The sequence below is a fragment of the Glycine max genome, chromosome 16 (assembly GCF_000004515.6).
Source record: "Glycine max cultivar Williams 82 chromosome 16, Glycine_max_v4.0, whole genome shotgun sequence".
NCBI lineage: Eukaryota > Viridiplantae > Streptophyta > Magnoliopsida > Fabales > Fabaceae > Glycine > Glycine max.
This window is the reverse complement of record NC_038252.2, coordinates 7,495,963-7,518,921: the sequence shown is the minus strand read 5'-3', so window position 1 is coordinate 7,518,921 and position 22,959 is coordinate 7,495,963. Positions and strand designations below refer to the sequence as shown.

The window sequence follows — 22,959 nt, the reverse complement described above, 5'->3', positions numbered from 1 at the left end:
AGTTAAAATAATTTATCTTTAGTAAATAATTTTAGAGATTACCTAGTTTGGTACATAGTTTTACAATACCACCTAGTTTTGTAAAAAAAAAGTTCATTAGTAATGGTAAAATGTGCAAAAAATTAAAACTTGGGTAGTAAAATTTCCAATAAAAATAAAATTTAGGTGATAAAATGTGTAAAATAATGAAAGTTGAATGGTAAAACTTATAAAATAATGAAATTTGAGTGGTAAAATTTGAAATTAAGTCTTTGTTTAAAGTTATTTCTTGAAAAATGTTTTCTTTAAAATAAAATAAGTAGTTTTTATGTGTGTTTTTTTTAACTCTTTTTACATAAAAAATAAAACAGTCTCTTTCTTCTTTTAAGAAGTAAATTCTATCTTTCTACTTGTGAAAAAATCACTATTTTTAGAAACACTTTTTAATTTTAAATAAATTGACCATGAGAAGAATATTTTTACAAAAGTTATTGCTCATGTATTTAAAAATGATAATCATAGTCATTTTGTTTTTTTTTTTTTCATCCAATTGACTTTCATCCATTGAGATACAACGATGAGGATATGATTATCTTCTTAAAGAAAAAAATACACAAAGTTTTACTTCTAGGTGTCTCCTAGATCTATACGTATTTTTTATATAATAAATCTATTTTTTATTTGTAATAATTTAATTATATTATGAAAATTTTCCTATCTATTATGGTGTTAAACTGTTTTTTGTTGACAAGGAATATGTTAAACTTTGTAAGCACTTTTATCGGCCATTGAAAAATGATAATTACAATATTATTTAATATGATTCATGGATCTGTGTGAACTCGAATATGCTCTTGCTAACTTCAAAATTAATTAATCATATTGGTACCCTGCCAATTACAATAGTTAGTAACAAAATATTGTGCCCGGTTCTCTCCAACACCATCTTTAAAAAAATTTTATTATTGGTTAAAATTTAGGATAAATAGCTTATTTATTATATAGATCCTAGATTATGTATTTCTTATCAATTTAGAGATTATATATTCGAAATGACTAATTTAGTGTATAAATGTATAAATATTACAACATAGTCCAACCATTAAGTATGTGTCATACTTGTTAATGTTGATGGCACGGAAAATTCATGTGACATATGTGAGTTGAACACACTAAGCTACATCAGAGGTAATCAAATTGTGTGTTTTTTTTTTTTTTTACCTTTTTAACTCACCATGCACTTATTTTTTATTACTATTTGTTACCATTGAGAGATAAACATTGTCCTTCCTCCTTCCCATCCTTTGCATCGCTAGTGGTCAATGGAGATAACGTGTCAACAAATGATGGTGGTTCATTTTTTGCCGCCATTTGAAGACGAAAGGTAACAACTCATTTGAAGATGAATGACAACTTGGTAAATATTTCCTAATGTGCCTACATTTATACCATCTCCAATTACACCTGCAGCTCTTGTGATCATAGGTCCTTTCCCAAGTTGTCATCCCAAGAATGATCCAACTAAATTTCATGAATTTCAAAAGTAAAAAAAAAAAGTGATTTTATTAGCAATTCTTGAATCTAATCTTTATATTTCAAGATAAAGAGAAATAAACATTAAACACATCCATTATTAATTCATAAATTACATTGGATATAGCGCTTCCCATGACCCTGTGTTGTTTAATCTGATATTGCCCATGTACAAACTCCCCAGCCTGTCCTTTTATCCCAATTTACATTGTCCCAACTATGATATATACCATCTTCTCTTACTGACCAATAGATACGTTGATGATTGCCTTCTGTCTTGGGGTCATACACATGAAAATTAGCACATTTTGGCCTCCATATCATTCTAACCGATTTGACTTCAAAATTGGTAATTTTTTCATAAGGAACACCGAGTTCCAATTCATATTCAATAAATTGAAAACTACCAATAAAAAATAATCTTGATGGCTGATGATTGTAATTAGCAATGTTATTCACCATGGAAAAGAAGAGTAGGTTGATGTCGGGGTGATAATTTGAGTCAGGTTGAAAAGCAATAGGATGAAGGATGGGTGGAAGAGAATCAACAAAAGGTGAGTTATTGAAACAAAGTACAAGAAAAAAGAAAAGGGATATATGCATTAAAGTTGACATTTTGTTTGTGATTCTTGCTATTTTAACCTACTCAGCATCCTATTATATATATATTTGAAAGGAAGTAGGTGGGGGTAGTTTGGAAAATAATTTTTTGCAACAATGAAGTGAAAAAAAAAACAATAGGCATTAAAGAAAATATGTAGACCAACATTAAGGAAAACGTGTGTTGACAAAAAACAATAGGCATTGATAGAAAAAACATTAAAGAAAATGAATAGGAATTAATGGAGTTAAAAAATGCATTGGTGAGCAAATGGAAGAAAAAAAATGTATGTTGACCAAAATTAATGGAGTTAAAACATGTATATCCTTAAAAATGTGTATTGTGTTATTAGTTATATTCGTATTCTAGTTTCTATAAATAGTTAAATTTATTCTTGAAGGTGTGTGAGGTGTTAACAAATTAGTTCCTGAAAAATGAAAAAAAAATATATAGTAATTGAATATGCAAAAAATGTGATAAAAATTAATTTTATTGTTAAATTTATGAAACTATTTTATCATTAAGTTATAATATTCAATAATCAATTTGATAATAAGTTGTATTTTTAGGACTAAATTTATATTTTTTTTAAGGATTAATTTATTAGCACCTCATACTTTTAAGGTCAAATTTGATTATTTATTCTTTGTGTATATATAAATACTTTTGATTTGAGAAGAACCCCTTACTAATTAAGCAACAAAATTTCTATTGGAAATTAAGTATGTTATCACCATTTAACAATAATGAAACAAAAATAGCTTCTCTCTTAAATAATGTCTTCTTATATCTTAAATGAAAGGGCCAAATTTTGCCGACAAAACAAATGCTAAAATTGAGCTAAAGGAGTGACACAAAAGTGAAGCCAAACACAAAGGTGAAGATTTTTTTATTCAACACGTGATTCTATGTATAAACTATAAACTACCTATCATATTCATATTACCTTTTGTAGGGAAGCTAATAAAAGGACATATAAGATAAAAATAGAAACGGTAAGTACTCAATAAATGAATGATGCAAGAAAGATAAAAAAAAATATTTCAAAAAATGCAATATATTATAACAAATATATTTTTTTAGTGAGTTGAAATCTCTATCGGTATAACTTTTAAGGTAATTATCGTAAAAATTAATAATTTTTTATATATGATATTTTGTGATTAAGATGACCGTGCATAAGCTATTTTCTCATACTCCTTTTACTCTTTCAATGATATATTTTATTTTTCTGATATAGTATAGAGAAATAAATCCATTTATTTGATTATGATTAAATGATAATATCCAGCAACATTATCGTAAAAATATCTAACATTGATGTCAAGGTATAATTTGAGTCAGGTTGAAAAGGAATATGGTTGAAGCATAAGATGATTTGGGAATATTTATTTATTTTTAAACAAATACCTACCATTTTGTCACCAAAATGACATTCATTGTTGCAACACAACAATAGGTAGAACCTTGCATATCCTTTTTAAAAATATTATGTATTACCATTAGTTTACCACTTCTTCGACCAAAATGGCCATTGTTGAGAGACTCAAGGCCAACCTCTACAAACCACTTCTTCGACCAAAATGCTCAATAGTCATTAGTTTACCACTTTCATTGCTTTTTTTCCATCCAGTCTCTGCCCTTTTATTAATTTTTTTAAAAAAAACTACTAAGTTGGTGTTTATTCATAGATTTTTTCCCTCTATACCCACAACTTAAACTCAAGATCTCCAGATAAGTTGGAATAATCCTGAAAAATTATTAGGTGATCAAGGATCATCAAATCATCCGTGATCCCGACCAATAATCATGTGACACATGAACAATTGAAGATATTTGACTAAATTAAAAGTATATTTAATTGTGTTATTTAAGGGATCTTAATCAATTTAAAATATAAAGTTATCAATGTGTTATATAATTATTCGTCGAAACCATTGATGACATGATGATCATGGACCACCTAATAATTTCTCATATACACTTGTTGTTCTACATGCTTGGTGGTTGTCTTTTGCTCTACATACAATGTATGCATACCATTTTTAATCATTTTTTAGTTTTTAGTCCCAACCATTTAAATTCGATTGAATTAAAAATACTATGTATAAGGACTAAGGGTTCATTTATTTAAGCTTAATTGTAAAATTTAATACCAAACTTTCATTATTTTACGAATTTTATTATTCAAGTTTTATTTTTATAAATTTTACCACTCAATTTTTATAATTTAGCAGATTTTATCGCTGATTTTTTTTTCACGAATTTTACAATCCAACTTTCAACATTTCACAAATTTTACCATCCAAAATTTTGATTTTTATGATTTTATCCTCATGCTTCCCTAAAAATGTATTTTACCAAAATAGTGGTAACAAAACGATGTAAAAAGTCACTTTTTTATAGATTTTTGTACAATGGCGATAATTATAAACGGTGTATAAAAGTGACTTTCTATGTCAATTATGGTTATAGTCAATGTAAAAAGTCATTTTTCTACATCGGTTATAATTACAATTGATGTTAAAATCATTTATCTTTGATAAATAGTTTTACAATACCACATAGTTTTGTAAAAAAAAAAAGTTGACATTTTTTTTGTGATTCTTGATATTTTAACCTACTCAGCATTCTATAATACACATTTGAAAGGAAGTAGGTGGGGGTAGTTTTGGAAATAATTTTTTCAATAATTAAGTGAAAAAAATAATAGGCTCTAATTGATAGAAAAAGCATTAAAGAAAATCAATAGGAATTAATTGAGCTAAAAACGATTGCATTAGTGAGCAAATCAAAGGAAAAAATGTGTGTTGACCAAAATTAATAGAGTTAAAACGTGTACATCCTTAAAAATGTGTATTGTGTTATTAGTTGCTCTCATGTTCTAACATAAGAATCTTTCCGTAGGAGTCCTACTATATATATATATGACTAAATAGTTAAATTTATCCTTAAAAGTATGAGGGATTGACAAATTAGTCCCTTAAAAATAAAAAATACAAAATTAATCATTGAATATGAAAAAAAATACAATAAATTAGTTTTATTATTAAATTTATGAGATTATTTTATCATTAAGTTGTAATATCCAATAACCAATTTGATAATAAGTTGTATTTTTTAGGACCAAAATTTGTATTTTTCAGGAACTAATTTGTCAACACCTCACATTTTTAAGAATAAATTTGACTATTTATTCAATGTGTATATATGAATCGAAACTTTTGATTTGAGAAGAATCCTTATTAATTGAGCAACAAAATTTCTATTGGAAATTAAGTATGTTATCACTATTTACCAATAATGCAACAAAAATAGCTTCTCTCTTAAATGATGTCTTCTTATATCTTAAATGAAAGGGCCAAATTTTGCCGTCAAAATAAATGCTAAAATTGAGCTAAAGGAGTGACACAAAAGTCAAGCCAAATACAAAGGTGAGGATTCTTTATTTAGTATGTGATTCTCAGTATAAAGTATAAACTACCTATCATATTCATATTAGCTTTTGTAGTGAAGCTAATAAAAGGATATATAAGATAAAAAAACTGTAAGTACTTAATAAATGAATGATGCAAGAAAGATAAAATAATATTTCAAGAAATGTAATATATTATAACAAATATATTTTTCAATGAGTTGAAATATCTAAGTATAATTTTAAGGTAATTATCCTAAAAGTTAATAATTTTTTATATATGATACTTTGTGATTAAAATTATAGTGCATAAGTTATTCCCACATACTCCTTTCACTCTTTCAATAATATATTTTATTTTTCTGATATAATATAGAGAAATAAATCCATTTATTTGATTATAATTAAATGATGATATCCAACAAGTTTTTCAAAACAATATTAAAAAATTAACATTATGAGACCGCAAGGCACATTCACACACCTAGTCTTCATCAGAATCCAACTCAAGTGTGCAATAGACGCCCTTGTGGCATGTTGAGGCACTACTAAAATTAGCGTATTTCACGACGTGCAATTAAAGTCGGTCGTCAGAAAATCGTCTTAGTTTGGGGGGTGGTGATATTTTTGTAAATACCAATAATATTTCAAAGAGGGTTTTTACGAAGCCGTCTTTAAATAATATAAAACAAAGGCGATTTTCAAAAACCTCCTTTATTTTACACTATTCAAAGACGGTTTTGCAGAACCTATCTTTAACTCTGCTTAATTTTAAATTTAAAAGGCTTGACTTTATTAGCATCCTAAATTTATTATGTTCATTAAATTTTATTGAAGTCTTTAAATTCATAATATGTATAAGTTATGTCTTAAATATTTGCATCTTTATTTTTTTAAGATGATCATCAAAATTTATTAAACTATTTACCATTAAGGTTTATAAAATGCTACAAAACCTTAGATTTTATTAAACTCTTTATTATCTTATCTTAATTTGATGAAAATTATAATAGTACGTTAGTAGTACTTTTAAATTGGGCCTTTTTGCTTGCAATAATTAAATGAAAACCATGTGTATTAGTGAGAAAATATTTCTTCCAAAATGTTTCAAAATTTACGCATGGCAAAAAAAATGATAGCCACACTTTCATAAATCATGATAGAAAGCACATATTTTAAATTTGAAAAAGAAGTATTCAAATTTAAAATATGTGTTTTCTATCATGATTTATGAAAGTGTGGCTATCATTTTTTTGCCTTGCCTAAATTTTGAAACATTTTGAAAGAAATATTTTTTAAGGATTCTTTTGAAACATTTTGCAATATATATGACAGCAAATAGCATAATGTAAAAAGGAAGGGAAGAAAGAATCCAACACAAAGATTTTTTTATTGGTTCACCCAAAATTGGGCTACATCCCGTCCTCACCATTCAAGATGAGATTTTCGACAAACAACACAAACATGTGTGAATACAACAACAACAACCACTTTCTCCCTTGAAATACAATAAATCGCACTAGAAGGGGGTTAGATAGTGTATTAGATAAAATATTATACACTTTTGCAATGGAAGTTGTTTGATAAACAAAACAGTTTATATGACTATCGTCCAATGATAAGAACTATTTTCTTAAGCAAAGATGAATTGTCGTCCAATGGTATGTAAAACATAGTTCTAGTGTAAGACTTGTGTGCAAGGATGTGTCAATAATATGCCTTGAAAGTATTTTTAAAGGCTAGAGGAGAGTAGTATAAACACTTACTTTATGCTGGTTCACTCAACCTAAGATACGCTCAGTTCTCCTTTATCAACCAGTAAAGGGTTCCACTAATCAAACTTAATTACAACAAATATTCTATCTTGTCACTCCCGACTTATAAGTATTCTCTAGACCAGTACTGGCACAACCTTTAAACTCTTTATAAATCTAAGAATACTCAAGTATTATTTACTCACTAAGTCACTTTTGACTTTCACAAACAATAGTTTGAAATAGAATAAAAAATGAAGTTCTTGTGTTTCTCTTTTGAATGCACAACCTTTTCTCTTCTTGTTCGTCATTTTTCTTCGAGTCTTTGATGTCTTCTTTATATTGATAAGTTTGTAAATTAGGAGAGGATCTTAAGCATTGAAAATATGACCGATCTTTGATTCTTGTTTCCAATTATTGATAATTGATGTGCGTGTTGATTGATTTTGAATCAATACTTTCTAAATCTATCTTTCATATCTCAAAATGTCGGTTAGATATTGAAAAGGAAGAATAATATAGCTTAACAAATATGTTCCTTTTTAATAATATCATTTAACATGGCACAAACTGATCTATTTTAACAAACATGGATATATAGACATGTGTTTCAATTGATTGGACAATTGTTAATACATGAAGAGTGAATACATCTTTCTTCTAGTGGAGGAGGTATGCATATAAAGACAAATATTATCTGATGTTGCTTTCACTCATCAATTTTGTTGATTTACATAATAGTTAACATAAATTATGTATTTATTTTCATCAAAATCATAAGAGATGTGTGGATCGTTCAATTTCTAACATCCCTCACCACAACACCACACCTTGGTCTTGGTTTGAGATTCTTTACAATACCGTCTCAACCAAAAAACACCAAAAAGTTGGGCATGGGTACTGAGTCTACTAGCTATGATTAAATATACAAGTATCGATTTTTGTCAATAACAATATAAGTACTTAGTTTCACATTTTTCAGATAAGCAAGACTTGCTTTATTGATGGAATCACAAACAAAAATGGTGAATGTCAATAAACAACTAAATATAATAAAAAAGGCCTATCTTGGTGGAAAATTGACTCTATTCTCCATATATAATTAAAGAACAATACGGATTGCACCTGACAATTTATAATAACAGATCCATATAGTATGTTTCTTTTCCTTTATTTTTTTTTCCAAATCATTTCTTATGTTAATGAACCTTTCCTTTTAAAATTTGATAACAAAATAAAACTGAGACTTCTTATACCAATATCTAATCTTTGTTAGAATCTTCAACCACATTTTCTCCATCCACAAAATTCTTTATATATATATATATATATATATATATATATATATATATATATATATATATATATATGGATGGTCTTACAATAATAATATGCCACAAAACAATATAGAATGTATACCACACCATAAAAAGTATGGTAATTAAGTAAATTCTATTTATAAAATTAATAATGCATATATACCACGAGCAAAATAGAGCATAGTAGAATTGATGTTTGAAATCAAGATAATTTGAAAGTATTTATCCAAGTGATTGTCGTGGTAATTATTTATGGGAAATGCAAAGAGATGGAAATTGCACTTCATGATTGAAACAAAACTTTGCCATGTTCAATATTCATATGGGTTATCTGGATCTCTTGAGGAAGAAGATGGTACTTAATACCATGAATCTCAAAGATCTTCTTCAGTTCCAAGAGAAGCTCTGTTATCCTGACGTTTCGTTCACCGTAGTTCTGATGGTTGATGGTATGTTGCACAGATAAGCACAACTTTAGCTTGTCCATATTCTCAATTCCTTTTGCTATCATGCTGTGTTTTGGATTCCAATACTTTGGCTTGCTCTCAATGTACCTAAACTCATAAGCACACAAGTCAAATATTAAAAAATGAAAAGGTGCTTATCTTTATACAGTCCCCCTAATACATCCTAATTGGTTTTAAGAAAATAAAAGGATTTAAATATGTTTTTATTCCTAATAAATATTCAATTTTGTATATGGTTTTGAATAAATTTTTATTTTGTGACGAGTATCTAATAAAGTAATAATTTTATTTTTGATCATTGACACTTATTTTTAGTCTAGAATAAATTAGTAAATTTTGTGTTTGCTTCATGATAAATATTTTCCATTTGTTATTAATACAGACTAAAACAAAATTTACTAACGTATTAGAAAGGAAACATAAAATTTTCTAATTTATCAGGGACTAAAATAGAATATCAAGGATAAAAAAATAAAAAGATTATTTTATTAGACACTCAACGTAAAATAAAAATATTTATTAAGGATAAAAACATATTTAAAGCTAAATAAAATAAAAAAAAGTTCCACATACAAAGAATAAGGAATAAATTAAAGATCTTACATTTGTATTGATTTCTTGAGTGCAAGGATGGTCTCCATAGAAGTTGATACATCAATGGTGAAATCAATTGAATCACACATCTCTGGACTCCTATAGAAATTGCTTATAGGCTTAGAGAGTAAAACTGCGTTAGGGTAGTATATTTTCTCATTGTCATATCGAAGAAACACTGTTGTCAAGATATTCATCTCTTCCACAATCATCTGTAAGTACATGTTATTAGTACATAATATCATCAAGTTAATTGACATGCAAATGAAGCAAATTTTTTATATACTATATTCGAAAAGAAGTCCAACACCTACGAATAAGAAAGTGTTTTAAAAGTATTCAAGGTAGAGATTTAATATTGAAATCAAGTCTAACTTATTTTTATTTTAGACAAAAAGCTTATAGGGATTTATCCTTTCACAATCTATCATGTATGATAAGTTTGTTAACTTTTATAATAGTTATCTTAAAAGTCATACAAATGATAATTGTGTTTGGATATCAATATAAAATATCATCAATGCACAACTATTGAACTGTTTTTATTTTCACTTTTTAAAATCTTTTTCATATATGTGCATCTTGAAACTACATTTCATTTTCCTCTTCTTGTATTAAAAAATGTTTTCCTAAACTTTTTAATTAGAAAAGTTGGAAAATTACATGAACTCCATCAATGACGCAGCGGTCTCCAATATCAAAAGGGTGCATGACGAAGACAAAGATGATGGCCTCCAATACAGTCTTGCAGGTACCTTGGAAAGCAACACCTATCAAAACAGTTTGTGTAATACAAAATAATATTATCTTGAGCGTAGCCACCTCCATCACCAAGAGCATCACAATGATTATTATCACACTAACGATTGCGCTTGCTATTTTGTGAAGCTGCTGCACTGCTGTTTTGGTATCATTCAATGATTGTGCTAGAGCTTTTCGTTCATAATATGCTCGAATCTGATAAAAAAAATTAATTGAAGTTTAATTTTGATACATTATTAGTATCTAGTTTTGTATACCAATAATCAATTATATAAAGACTTAAATATATTTTTTATTCAAGTAAATTTTTTTTTTATCTTTATAAGTTTATTTTTTTAATTTTAATCCTTATAGGTTGACATTTTTCCAAATTTTATTCCGGTAAAATTATACTTTTTTTCATTTATAATTTTGATAAATTCACATTTACAGGGATCAAAATTAAAAAAACACAGATTTACAGGGAGTAAAACTAAATAAAATATCTTACAAGAATCAAAATTAGAAAGACTTACACTTATGAGGACAAAAATTTAAAAAACTAAACTTATAAAGGGACCAAAAATAAAAAAACGCTAACTAGAGAGACCAAAAATATATTTAATCCTTATATAAAACTATTTTATCTATAATAATTACTATAAAATCAACCATTTTACTTTTTAAAAGACATGTACACAATTTTCCTTAAGATCTAAAAGCGTACTTGATTTATTTATTTTTAGTTTATTTACAATTTTTTTAAAAGGAGAAGTTCAATCAAATACTTTTTTGTAATTCAGAAATGAAATATGGTTCAACATCACTGCTATATAACTTGAAGAGAGAAATTTAATGTCAAAACTTACCACCCAATTTCTAAATGAAGACCTGCTGATATGTCCCGTTTCGAGAGCGCCTTCAAAGAGGGGAAATATGGTGTGTATCTCAACCCTCTTCAAAAATCTCATGAGATCCTCCTCTTCAATATACCTTCAATAAATTACAAAATACCATATTTTAATTAATTATCTCAGTCATATATACTCGGTGGTAATTATTTTCAGATGTTACTTTTTCAATGATTTGTCAAAGAAAAAGTCAAATACTAGTTCAATGATTTGTCAAAGAAAAGGTCAACTACCAGTTCAATGATTTATGTTAATTAGTTGACTCAAAGTCCCAAACACATTATCAATGAAGCAATTTACAACTCTGGCCCACCAAAATATTTCATCCCACTTTATAGTTTATTATTCTTATGAAAAATGTGTTGGCTCAACAAGTAGTGAAACATGAATATAAATTAAAATTAAAAATTGCAACACAACAAAAACAATAAAATAAACATTGGTATTTATAAAAATGAATATTAATATTTAACGTGAAAAACCCTCCAATATCAATGAAAAAACCATGAAATAAACTTTAAAAATATTTCACTATATTCAAGATCATTATAATATTTTCTCTACTCTCTTTCACACACAAGAGATATAATATAATGTTTCCCGTGAGATATATTCCTATTCAAATACTTTTTTTTATAGTACCAAAGAGCTATAAAATTGATACCGATCTTGGTGTATTTTTCCTACACGATTTACTCAACACTCTATTTTTTATCTCACTATTTTCTCATAACTACCCAAAAGTTTTGCTTTGTTTCTGCTCGATAATTTCCTTCACCTATAAAGTCCTCTATTTATAGAATGCAAAAGGTAGTGTGAACATTTGTTAAGTTTTTCAATAAAGTTTGCACCGTAAAACATTTTCAATGCCTTTCAAATATTAATGCACCCCCTAGCTATTCATCTAAGTAAGGCTAGTAAAATTTGTCAAAGAGGCATGCAATGCATTAAATGCACATTGACTACTTTTGGTTAAACCCCAACAATTCTCTCTCTCCAGCCAAGGGGAATATCTTCAATTGCTCACAGGCAATCCATGTCAATTACCTTACCACAAAGTTGAAGCTTTTCTCGTGCTACAACTTTTGTCTTTATATCTGTTGGGCTTTTATCAGTGTGAATCTTTTCCAACTTGATGTAATGTTCTTCCACTTCTTGTCCCAACCAATGATATCTTGCATCAATGTGCTTTGTGCGAGAGTGATATATCACATTCTTACTTAAATTCAAAGCACTTTGATTATCACAATGGATAACATACCTTTCTTACTTCATTCCCAACTGTTGAAGAAATCTATTGAATAAAAATATTTATTTTCCTGCTTCGGTCATGGAAACATATTCTATTTCAGTAGTTGATAAGGCACACACTTTTACAATTTAGATTGTCAGGATATAGCCCCCCTACAAAAGTGAATAGAATTCTTGAAGTAGATTTTCTACTATCCAAGTCACCTACCATATCCAAATTTGTATAGCCTTCCAAATTTAGGCATGCTTTGCCAAAGCATAAGAACTTATTACAGGTGCCTTTCATATACCTCAATATCCATTTCAAAACTTCCTAGTGGTATTTACCAAGATTAGAGAGAAACCTGCTAACCACTCCGACCGCATTAGCAATATCTGGCCTTGTGTAGACCATTGCATACATCAAACTCTCGACTGTTGAGGAGTATGGTATAGCAACCATAGTAGCTTCTTTTTCATTTGGACTAGTAGGACAACTCATTTTGTTGAGCTTAAAATGATTGGCCAGTGGTGGGCTAACAAGCTTGACATTCTTCATATTAAATCTTTCTAAGACCCATTCCACATATTGTTGCACAACCATAGCTTTCTTCTAGCTTTCTGATCTAAAAAATTTGGCATACCCAGAATTTGCTTTGGTGGGCCAAGATTTTTCATATCAAAGGAATTTGACAACTCCTTCAAATCACCAATCATCTTATCTTGTCCCATTATCATCATATCATCTACATACAACAAGAGGGTGATAAATTTGTTGCCTGGAAATATTTTGACATATACAGAATGATCTACATCAGCCCTGGTATATCCATGACTCGTCATGAATGAGTCAAATTTCTTATACCACTATCTTGGAGCATACTTCAATCCATACAAACTCTTCTTCAATCTGTAAACCATGTTTTCCTTTCCCGTCTCCTCAAATCCTCTTGGTTGATCCATGTAAATCTCTTTATCTAAATCTCCATGAAGAAATGCAATCTTCACATCCATTTATTTAAGCTCCAAATCCAAGCTAGCAACCAATTCGAGTATAACTCGAATTGAACTCATTTTCACAATTGGAGAGAAAATTTCATAAAAGTCTATTCCTTGCTTTTGCCTAAAACCGAAGCTCTATACTTCACTAGCTTGTCACCATCTTTCTTAAGCTTAAACACCCACTTATTCTTCAAGGCTTTCCTACCTTTAGGAAGTTTCACAAGTTCATAAGTATCATTTTTCTGTAAGGAATATATTTCTTTTTTCATAGCTTTCCTCCATTGGACTTTATCCTTATGAATTTCAACTTTTGTAAAACTTTTTGGCTCCCCTTCATCAGTGATGAGGATGTACTTTGAACTAGGGTACCCTTTAGATGGTTGTCGCTCTTTATTTGATCTCTTAAGCAGTAGTTGCTCTTCCTACTCAACACCTTCATAATCACCATCTTTTATTAATTGCTAGCTCATGATTAACCCTAAGTTCATCATCAAGATGTTACCCTTTTGTGGCAATTCTTCTAACGTGGGTGATTGGTGTAAGATCAAACTTACCACCTTGTTCACTGGTTTCTAATGCATCAAAATCCAACATAGTTTCTTACTCATGAAACACTACATCTCTACTTCTAGTAACTCTTCTCTTTTTAGGATCCCCATAACCTGTAATCGAATTCCTCGTCTTCATAGCCCAAAAATATATAAGGAATGACTTTATCATCAAGTTTTGTCTTTGTTCCTTACTTTAGCAAAAGCTTTGCATCTGAACACCTTCAAATAAGAGTAACTGATATCATAACCAAACCATACTCTTTTAGGGATGTCAAAGCCCAAAGGAACACATGGAGATTTGTTAATCAGGTAGCACGTGGTTTGAACAGCTTCACCTCAAAATGGCTTAAGCAATTTAGCCATTTTGAGCATACATCTAACTTTCTCCATAATGGCTCTGTTGATTCTTTGGGCCACACCATTATGTTGTGAGGTTTCAAGTACCTTCTTCTCATGTCTAATTCCATGCTCAAAACAATAATTCTTAAATTCATGGGAAGTATATTCACCCCCATTATCCATATGAAGAAACTTCAAAGGTTTACTAACTGCTCTCTCCACCATCACATGAAACCTTTTGAAGTATTGAAAAACTTGGTCCTTCATTATTAAGAAGTACGCCCACACTTTCCATGAAGCATCATCAATAAACGTCACAATATTTGCTACCACCAAGAGTCTCCACTTCCATGGGTTCATACATATTAGAATAAACCGTATCCAGAACAATATTATCCTTCAACTTTGAAGTTTTCTAGAAATATACTCTATGATGCTTGCCAAATAAACAATAATCACAAGGATTCAATTTTGCACCTTTGTTAGAAGGAATGAGGGACTTCCTTATCAAAAATTGCAATCCCTTTTCACTTAAGTGAGCTAGTCTTCTATGCCATGAAATTTGGCAAAGCATCATCTCAACTGCATTCAATCCATCTCTGATTAGTTTGACTTTATTTTTGCACAACATTGAATACAATGTGTCTTTCGCAACCATCAATGAACCTTTGGTAAGCTTCCATTTTCCATCACCAATTTTTTTGCGATATCTGACTAAATCTAGGGCATACAAAGAAATCATATTCAAACGCAAATCAGGCACATGTTGCACATCTTGCAGTGTTAGTGTGCAACCATTATTGGTTTGAATGCACACATCACCAATTCCAATGATGTTTGCAATGCTACTATTGCCCGTCTTTACTTTTCCAAAGTCTCCTACTTTATACACAATAAAGAATTCCTTGTTGGAAGTCGCATGATAAGATGTTGTTGATTCATTGACCCATTCAACACATGAATCTACAACATGACACTCTTCTTCTTCTTCAATAGAGATCAACACCACTTCCCCATCAATTATAGGGGATGTGGTGTTTTCATCTTCATCGGATCTTTGGTTCCTCCGATCTTTCTTCTCCTTGTTCTTCCAAGCTTTACAATTTCTTTTGAGGTGTCCTTTTTCATCGCATTGATAACACTTAAACTTTCTTCGAGGCTGAGGTTGTGATCTATCCTTGGTTTTACTTGATTGACCTTTGCTCTTACTCCTCCCTCTATTCTTTGTGACAAGGGTTTGAGAACTACTTGATCCCAGGTCTTTTCTTTTGGTCTCTTCATTGAACATACTATCTTTCACCTGAGATAAAGTAAGTTGTCCGCTTGGAGCAAAGTTGCTTAATGACACCACCAAAGTTTCCCAGCTTTCTGGCAAAGAACTCAAAATTAACAGTGCTTGCAATTCGTCTTCCAACACTAACTTCATGGTAACTAATTGGTTCATCAAGTTTTAGAAGTCACTCAAGTGCTCTGCAATTGATCTTCCCTTCTTATAATTTAAATTCACCAACCTTCTAATGACAAAAGTTTTGTTTTGTGCAGCCTTTCTTTGATACATCTTTTCAATATTTTTTCACATAGTTTGGGCATTTGTCTCTACAGCCACGTGGTGGAATACACTGAGATCCACCCATTGCCTAATTAAATCGATGGCCTTCTAATGTGACTTTTTCTAGTCTTCAACTGTCACGTTGTATGGCTTTGCATCTCCCTTTTCCACAAGACCACACATATCCTTGTAGAAATGTATATCCTCCATTTTTGGCTTCCAAATGGGGTAGTTTGTAGAGGTGAGCTTGACCATAATACCATTGTTCTCCTTGATTTTAATTTACACAATACTGAGCCTCAACTAAAGCTCTGATATCACTTGTTGGGCTCAACAAGCAAAACGTGATCAGTGTAAATTAAAATTAAAAATTGTGACACAACGAAAGCAATAAAATAAACACCAGTAACTATAAAAATGAACATCAATATTTAATGTCAAAAACCCTCTAATATCGAGGAAAAAACCATTGAACAAACTTCAAAAAATAGTTCACTGTATTAAAGAACATTATAATATTCTTTTTACTCTCTTTCACACATAAGAGATATAATATACTGTTTCCTGTCAAACTCATTTTTATTTGAATATTGTGTTTTACAGTATCAAAAAGTTATAGAGTTTATACCTATGCCGGTATATTTTTCTCACACTCTCCAAATTTACTATTTTTCTTTTCACTATGTTCTCACAACTATCCAGAAGCTTTGCTTTGGTTCTGTTCCATAATTTCCTTCACCTGCAAAGCCCCTTTATTTATAGAAAGCAAAAGGTAGTATAGAAATTTACTAAGATTTTCAACAAAGCTTGCACCGTAAAACATTTTTCATGCCTTTCAAATATTACTACACCCCCTAGCTATTCATCTAAGTAAAGCTAGTAAAATTTGTCAAAGAGACATGCAGTGCATTAAATGCAGCTTGACTACTTTTGGCTGGACCCCAACAAAATGTACTAGGAATTGTGGAGAAAGTGCTTTTCTTGGACCAAGCTAAAACCCTGGTCTTGGTGGGACAATTCACAATTCATCAGTAGTGCTTTGCTTGCGCTTAACTTAGTTTGAATAAAAATAATAATAGAAAATTGATCACCGGCTATGGTTGTGTTGATGAAAAAATGGATCTAAGCACCTGGCGTGTTTGTTTGACGGCCTAAATTAAATCTATCACATTTTTTATTAATAAACATTAATTATTAATTATTAATTTTTTATATTAACAAAACGAATTAAACTCATATTTTTTTCTTTTTTCTTTCTTTTTTTTTATCATCCACTCAACCTTATAACCCTCTCAAACCCATCACCTAAGTGTTGATTAATTTACTAATACTAGGTCTATAACAAATCCCACGATAAAATTCTATAAAAAAAACAAATGTATATTGTCAAAATAAACTTTATTTTAAAGAAAGAGTGACAAGATATTTATGAATTATTTATATTAAAATTAAAATATAAAGAAAAAGAAATAAAATGCGAAAATGAAAATATATAAGAGAAAAAATTGAAAAAAAATTTCAACGGAGAGAAATAAGAAGCAAAAAAGTAAGGAGATAAAATTTTTATTCAATTATTTTTTTTCTTAACATAACATTAGTAATTCTTTAAATTTTCATGATATGAAAATTTTATTATTATTTTAAAATTAAAAAAAAAAGTGAGAGCTGGTCTTTCTTGACATCATGTCAATTTGGGAGGAATTTTTTGTAATTGTTTAAAAAAATCTTTTTTTTTCTCCCAAATAAATAGAAAAAAAATTAATATATTCATCTTATCTCTCTTTTTATCGTTTCCTGTTGCTTCCTTTTTGAAACAAGGGTCATCTACCTAAGTTTATGCAAAGAAATGTGCTATCTAGTTAAAATTAATATTTTGATTTGATTCGGGTTGATTTGAAATATATTTTCTATTTAAATGGAACCAACTCAATTAATTAAATTTAAATTTATTTAAACTGAGTTAGGTCAGATTGTGTATGTGTTTTAAATACGTTCTTTCTTTTGCGGCATGACGCACTGCCACATTGAGCAACCAAAGAGAAGCACTGAGCACAAATTGCGGAAATGGATCGATAAATGGAGAAGTGAAATACTAAACGAATGCAGGACCACTGACTCTGAGTACGAAATGAAGCACCAATTTGATTAGGTTCACGACACACCTTAGACTTATTATTTCTATATTTTAAGAGGATCATATATAAGGACCACAAAACAAATGTAAAAAAAATAAAATGAACACGGGACCAATTACCAAACCCACAATAGATAGTGCTATGACATCTGGGTCCGAACGTGACTTGCAATATATCCTGTGGTGTAAATCCCATTCACCTTTTTCATTTTTCAACAACAACAACAAAATTGACCCTCTTCATAGTAGTTTTTACTTATGATTAAGGGGACAAGTGATCACAATTCACAACCCTTTGGATTGACCTACCCGAAAGTGGCTAACTTTTTTTTTCTCGGATTTTCTTATAGCGTTTGTTTGTATTTTTAAAAGAATAAAGTACCTTAATCACTTATACTGTCCACTGTTAGTGGCTTAGAAATTTTGTGTCATGAAATAATGATTTTTTATTCCAACATTCTGAAGAGATACTGATTTTTTACCACGTTTTCTGCGTGCCTTTTAGATTAAAAAAGATGGAATTAATAAATATAATATTAATCTTTCCATTTTGTTAATTATCTCTAAAATTTGTTGCTGATAAAAAAAAAGAACCTTTCAACTTTTAAAGAATTTAAGTTAATAATTCAGAAAAAATATGAAGATTCAGCGAAAAAAAAACTAAGTTAATAATTTTATTTATGATAACTGTAACAGTTTAATTAAACGTAGCTGTGGGCTCTTAACTAAAGCTTTCCCTTTTCATAAAAGAAAAACGTATCTGAGGTAAATAAATAGGAAAAACATATTCTTATATCGATTTATTACGCTACAAAAAGTTTATTTACTAACATTAAAGGTTTGTCTTTTGGTAAATTTACATTGACATAGACTTTTACTAGTGGAAATTAAAATTAAATTGTTAGTATAACTATTGTTAGTAGTCTTTTAAGAGAAATATTGTTAGTAAGTCTACATTAATATTAAGTGTCCTTATAAACATATATTTTACTCTCTTACATACATCTATCTATTTTTTTTTACCTCTCTATATTTTTCTATATATTACATACTATATCTATTATTTTTTTCTCTCGACCTTTTTTTATCTCTCACCTTCACCCTAATCCATCCTAAAATGAAATGGCCATTTGTATTTTGTTTTACTAGCTTATAAAATGTATTTGTTCGTGTCAGGATCAACTAGAGTTAGGTCTGATTTTCGTGTCTTAGCGACATCTCAACAGTTAAATGAGTATTCCATAACTAATGGTGAGGATTAAGGGATCCTCCAATAATCTTGGACTATAATAACAGATGTTGGTTTTCGTAAGAAAATAGTTAGTGGACATCCAACTCTAATCCACATCTAAAGAGACAAAGAGACCAGAAAGAAACATAATAAATATGATTAGTAACATAATAAAATAAAAAATATAGAAATATTACAACCTTATAGATATTAATGAGGTGTTTGAAATCATCTCAAAAAAAGGTGTTTGAAATTATTACGTCCAAATATCACTTATCAATTTGTAAATGAAGGACCCTCCATGTATCAAAAACAATTTGTAAATGAAGGAGTGACAATCAACATATATAATGTACAATTGTTGTTGAACAATTATATTTACAATTTTCATCCTAATTTACCTTTTAAATTTAGTTACATATATTAGATTTTTTACGAAACAAGTAATAAAAAAATCATGTATCAAAATAGAGTGATTTTAAAACTATTTACATTGTTTTTATCACTTAGGATAACAAGAAATGTTGAACAACGAAGTTTTGTATTCACTTTTTGTCCTATAATAAGAAATGTAATCCTGAGTGATGCAACATGTTATTTTCATCATGTTTTTTATATTGGTTGAAATATAACTAATTCTTACATTGATTGTTTGATGTAAGAAAATAAGAAAAAAGTAACATATATTCAGGATGGTGTTTCCTGCTAATTAAGTGAGTACAAAACTCCATTCAAACCGAAATTTCTTGTCCTAGTAAAATCAACCCATCATATATAAATAGTTTTAAAAATAAAAATAAAAACACTAGAAAAAGACTCTTAAAATAATTAATAGAAAAAGCAACGGCACGTATGATAACCAAATCCGATCCATATATAACCTTAATTAACTAATCAAAAAGCATAATTTGAAGAAATAAAAACCAGAATATTAACATGCACTTACTTGGCACCAGGTTTGGCAACGTTCTTGAAAATCCTCTGAGCACAGTTCCTAGCTTCCCACTCACTATTAATCTCAGACTCGGCGTTGCCAAAATCATCGACAGTCCTTGAAATAGTGGACAACCCAGAAGACCTAACGTAGTTCACAAGCCTCTTCACGCTCCACGCCGAAGCGGTGCTCTCCATGCTGAGCTTCCTCAGCTTCTCCATATCAATCCTCCTTGACCCAAACTTCTTGGACTTGTTCAAGTTCTTGGCGTTGTTCCACCTGGTGAGATGGTGCTGCTGTTCGGCGACATCGTCCATCATCGGTGGATCCGACAGGGTCTCCAAGATGTAGTGATGGAAGACGCTCTCCTTCATTCGGTCGAAGTAGGTGGTGACGTGAAACGAGGACGCCAGCATCTTCACCAGCACGATCTTCAGGAGCCAGATGGTGGCCCCAACTAAGACTGCTACTAGGGCTTGGAAGACCTTGTTGAGGAACTTGTGGTTCTTCTTTTGCACGTCGTCGAACACCACGCTCCAGTAGGAGAGTAGCACCAGGCCTAGCCACATGCAGTTTCTTATGCTCTTTCGGAGCCCGTAGATGAAGTACAGTACCTTCTCTCGGAGCATGAAGTTTCGCTCGATGATGAACACCGTTAGACCTACCAGCCACCCTGAAATCCCATCAAAAATTAAAATATATTTTTGAAACATATATTTATGCTTAAAAATAAATAATTTTGGAATATAAATATATTAAGGAGGATCAAATTATACTTGGTTTACTTTCACAATTATTATACTATTTTATAATTTTCAATTGAATAATGTTTTCTTTAAATTTATCTTGAATTTAAAGTTTCTTTCACATATATCACATATGTAATATTTTATATTAATTTAAAATCATTTATTATCTCTTTTATATATATTAAAATTAACTTAATATAAATATTTAAAAATATATTAAAATATATATAATTTGATTATTATATTATTATTATTTAATTTTGATAAAATTTGACACAAACAATCTACGTAATGCGTAAATATAATTCATCGACTTAGATAAATAAAAATGACATTTTATATCAAATTATAAAAATAGTATAATAATTATCAAATTTATACCTGTGTTGGTCACTCCTCATAATGTGTGTGTTAAAAATGAAAAATGGATTTAGTTTATGTATAATGATTATGCATTAATAATATAAAACATTTTACACACTCATTAAATTACAATTCGTTATATATAATAAATTTATTTTTGACTTTAAAATAATTCAAACGATGATAATCTATGATTAGATGATAACGTAAAATTATTTTATATTGTAAATACATATACATTAAACTCGGTATAATTATGAAAATTTAAATAAACTCAAAGTAGAGGGTATCCTACGTGTACGAGTATCTTATTATTTAGTATTCTTGTATTATTAATAAATGAATATTTATTTAATTATCAATTTATAATTCATAACAGGTGTTATTCCAAGTATCCATGAGTACTTTTTTTCATGGTTAGTGTTATATGTAAATATTGACTGAAACAATACACATATGATTTCTCTAATAATTTCTCATTTTGTTGTGGGTTAATTCGGGCCGAGGAAGTGTGAAACGAGAGAAAAAAAATTAAAAGATGGAGAAAGAAAGTAATATGTGTGATAATATATGAGAAATTAAAGGTGATAAAAAAGAAATTAAAAAATTTGAGATAGTAGTGAGATGGATGAAAAAATGAATATATATAATTACCCGAAACCAAACGGCCACTGAATGTGACCATTGCCATCAAACACCACTTCCAAATCTCCAATCCCAAAAGGTGCATGTTGGTTATGGAAGATATGGTCAAAGAACATACCAAGCATGTCAATATGTTTAGGAACAAAATCCACTCCATCATGAGCCTCCACTTGATTTTGCACTTCCTCTTTTGGTGCAACTTTGGGCCATGCTCCGAACCATCCTCCTCCGTCTCGTCCTCATCCCATTCGCAATCATCTTCGTCGTCCTCTTTGTCGTCATCGTTGGACGAGAGCTTATAGGTGGGTTGAATAACGTCACTAATTTCTTCAGAGATTGCAACTTTGTTGCGGGGGACATTATAGTTGTATTCTAGGATTCGGGATTTGGGTTTTGAGAAGCTGAGACGGTTAAGAGTTCTGACCTTTAAGGGGTGTTTAGGTTTATTTTGATGGTTTTCGGACTCTATAGAGGGTGGTTTAGGGTTATGCTGGTCCAAGAACAGAACAACTTGGTCTGAGGGCCTTGTTTTCTCCATTTTAGGATGGTGGCCACCCTTTCTTGCTAAAAGTGGATATGAGGGAATGGAGGACTTGAAAACAAACTTATATAGAACCTTAGACCAAACTTATTTGAATTTGCTGAGACTAGTTTGTGATTTTTATAATATTTACCAATAAATTTTCATGCTGTGATAAATTTTAATCAAATAAATACTTAATAAATCTAACTGAGTAATAAATGAAGATATTATTCTGATACTTTTAATAAATAATTAATCAAGTTATAAAATAATGCTTATCGAAAATGTGCATGGGTCTTAGTTGCAATGACATTTTAGACAATAACAAAAGAATGAATCATTATATCCATTTTCTGTGCAGATAGGCAAATCAATGTGCAGATGCCTTAACAAAT

At 29.6% G+C, this 22,959-nt stretch overlaps 1 protein-coding gene across 1 annotated transcript; it reads right to left on the bottom strand.

Annotated features, from left to right (window-relative positions):
* Positions 1-8,822: 8,822 nt before the first annotated feature.
* LOC100808521 (mechanosensitive ion channel protein 10) lies at positions 8,823-22,633 on the bottom strand. The gene is made up of 6 exons (XM_003548533.5): positions 22,051-22,633; positions 20,297-20,957; positions 11,273-11,396; positions 10,326-10,619; positions 9,672-9,874; positions 8,823-9,155 (listed from the first exon to the last, which is right to left on the bottom strand). The coding sequence occupies exons 1-6, from the start codon at positions 22,577-22,579 to the stop codon at positions 8,885-8,887; spliced, it is 2,082 nt and encodes a 693-aa protein (XP_003548581.1). The 5' UTR covers positions 22,580-22,633; the 3' UTR covers positions 8,823-8,884.
* Positions 22,634-22,959: the final 326 nt, after the last annotated feature.

What these genes read in the sequence shown, in the direction of transcription:
- LOC100808521 (XM_003548533.5), bottom strand. Translation starts at nt 22,579, where the DNA reads ATGGAGAAAACAAGGCCCTCAGACCAAGTTGTTCTGTTCTTGGACCAG. An exon ending in GTTGCCAAACCTGGTGCCAA is followed by an intron (nt 11,397 to 20,296) that starts GTAAGTGCATGT and finishes AATTTATTGAAG; the next exon opens with GTATATTGAAGAGGAGGATC. An exon ending in CTCAAGAAATCAATACAAAT is followed by an intron (nt 9,156 to 9,671) that starts GTAAGATCTTTA and finishes TTATGAGTTTAG; the next exon opens with GTACATTGAGAGCAAGCCAA.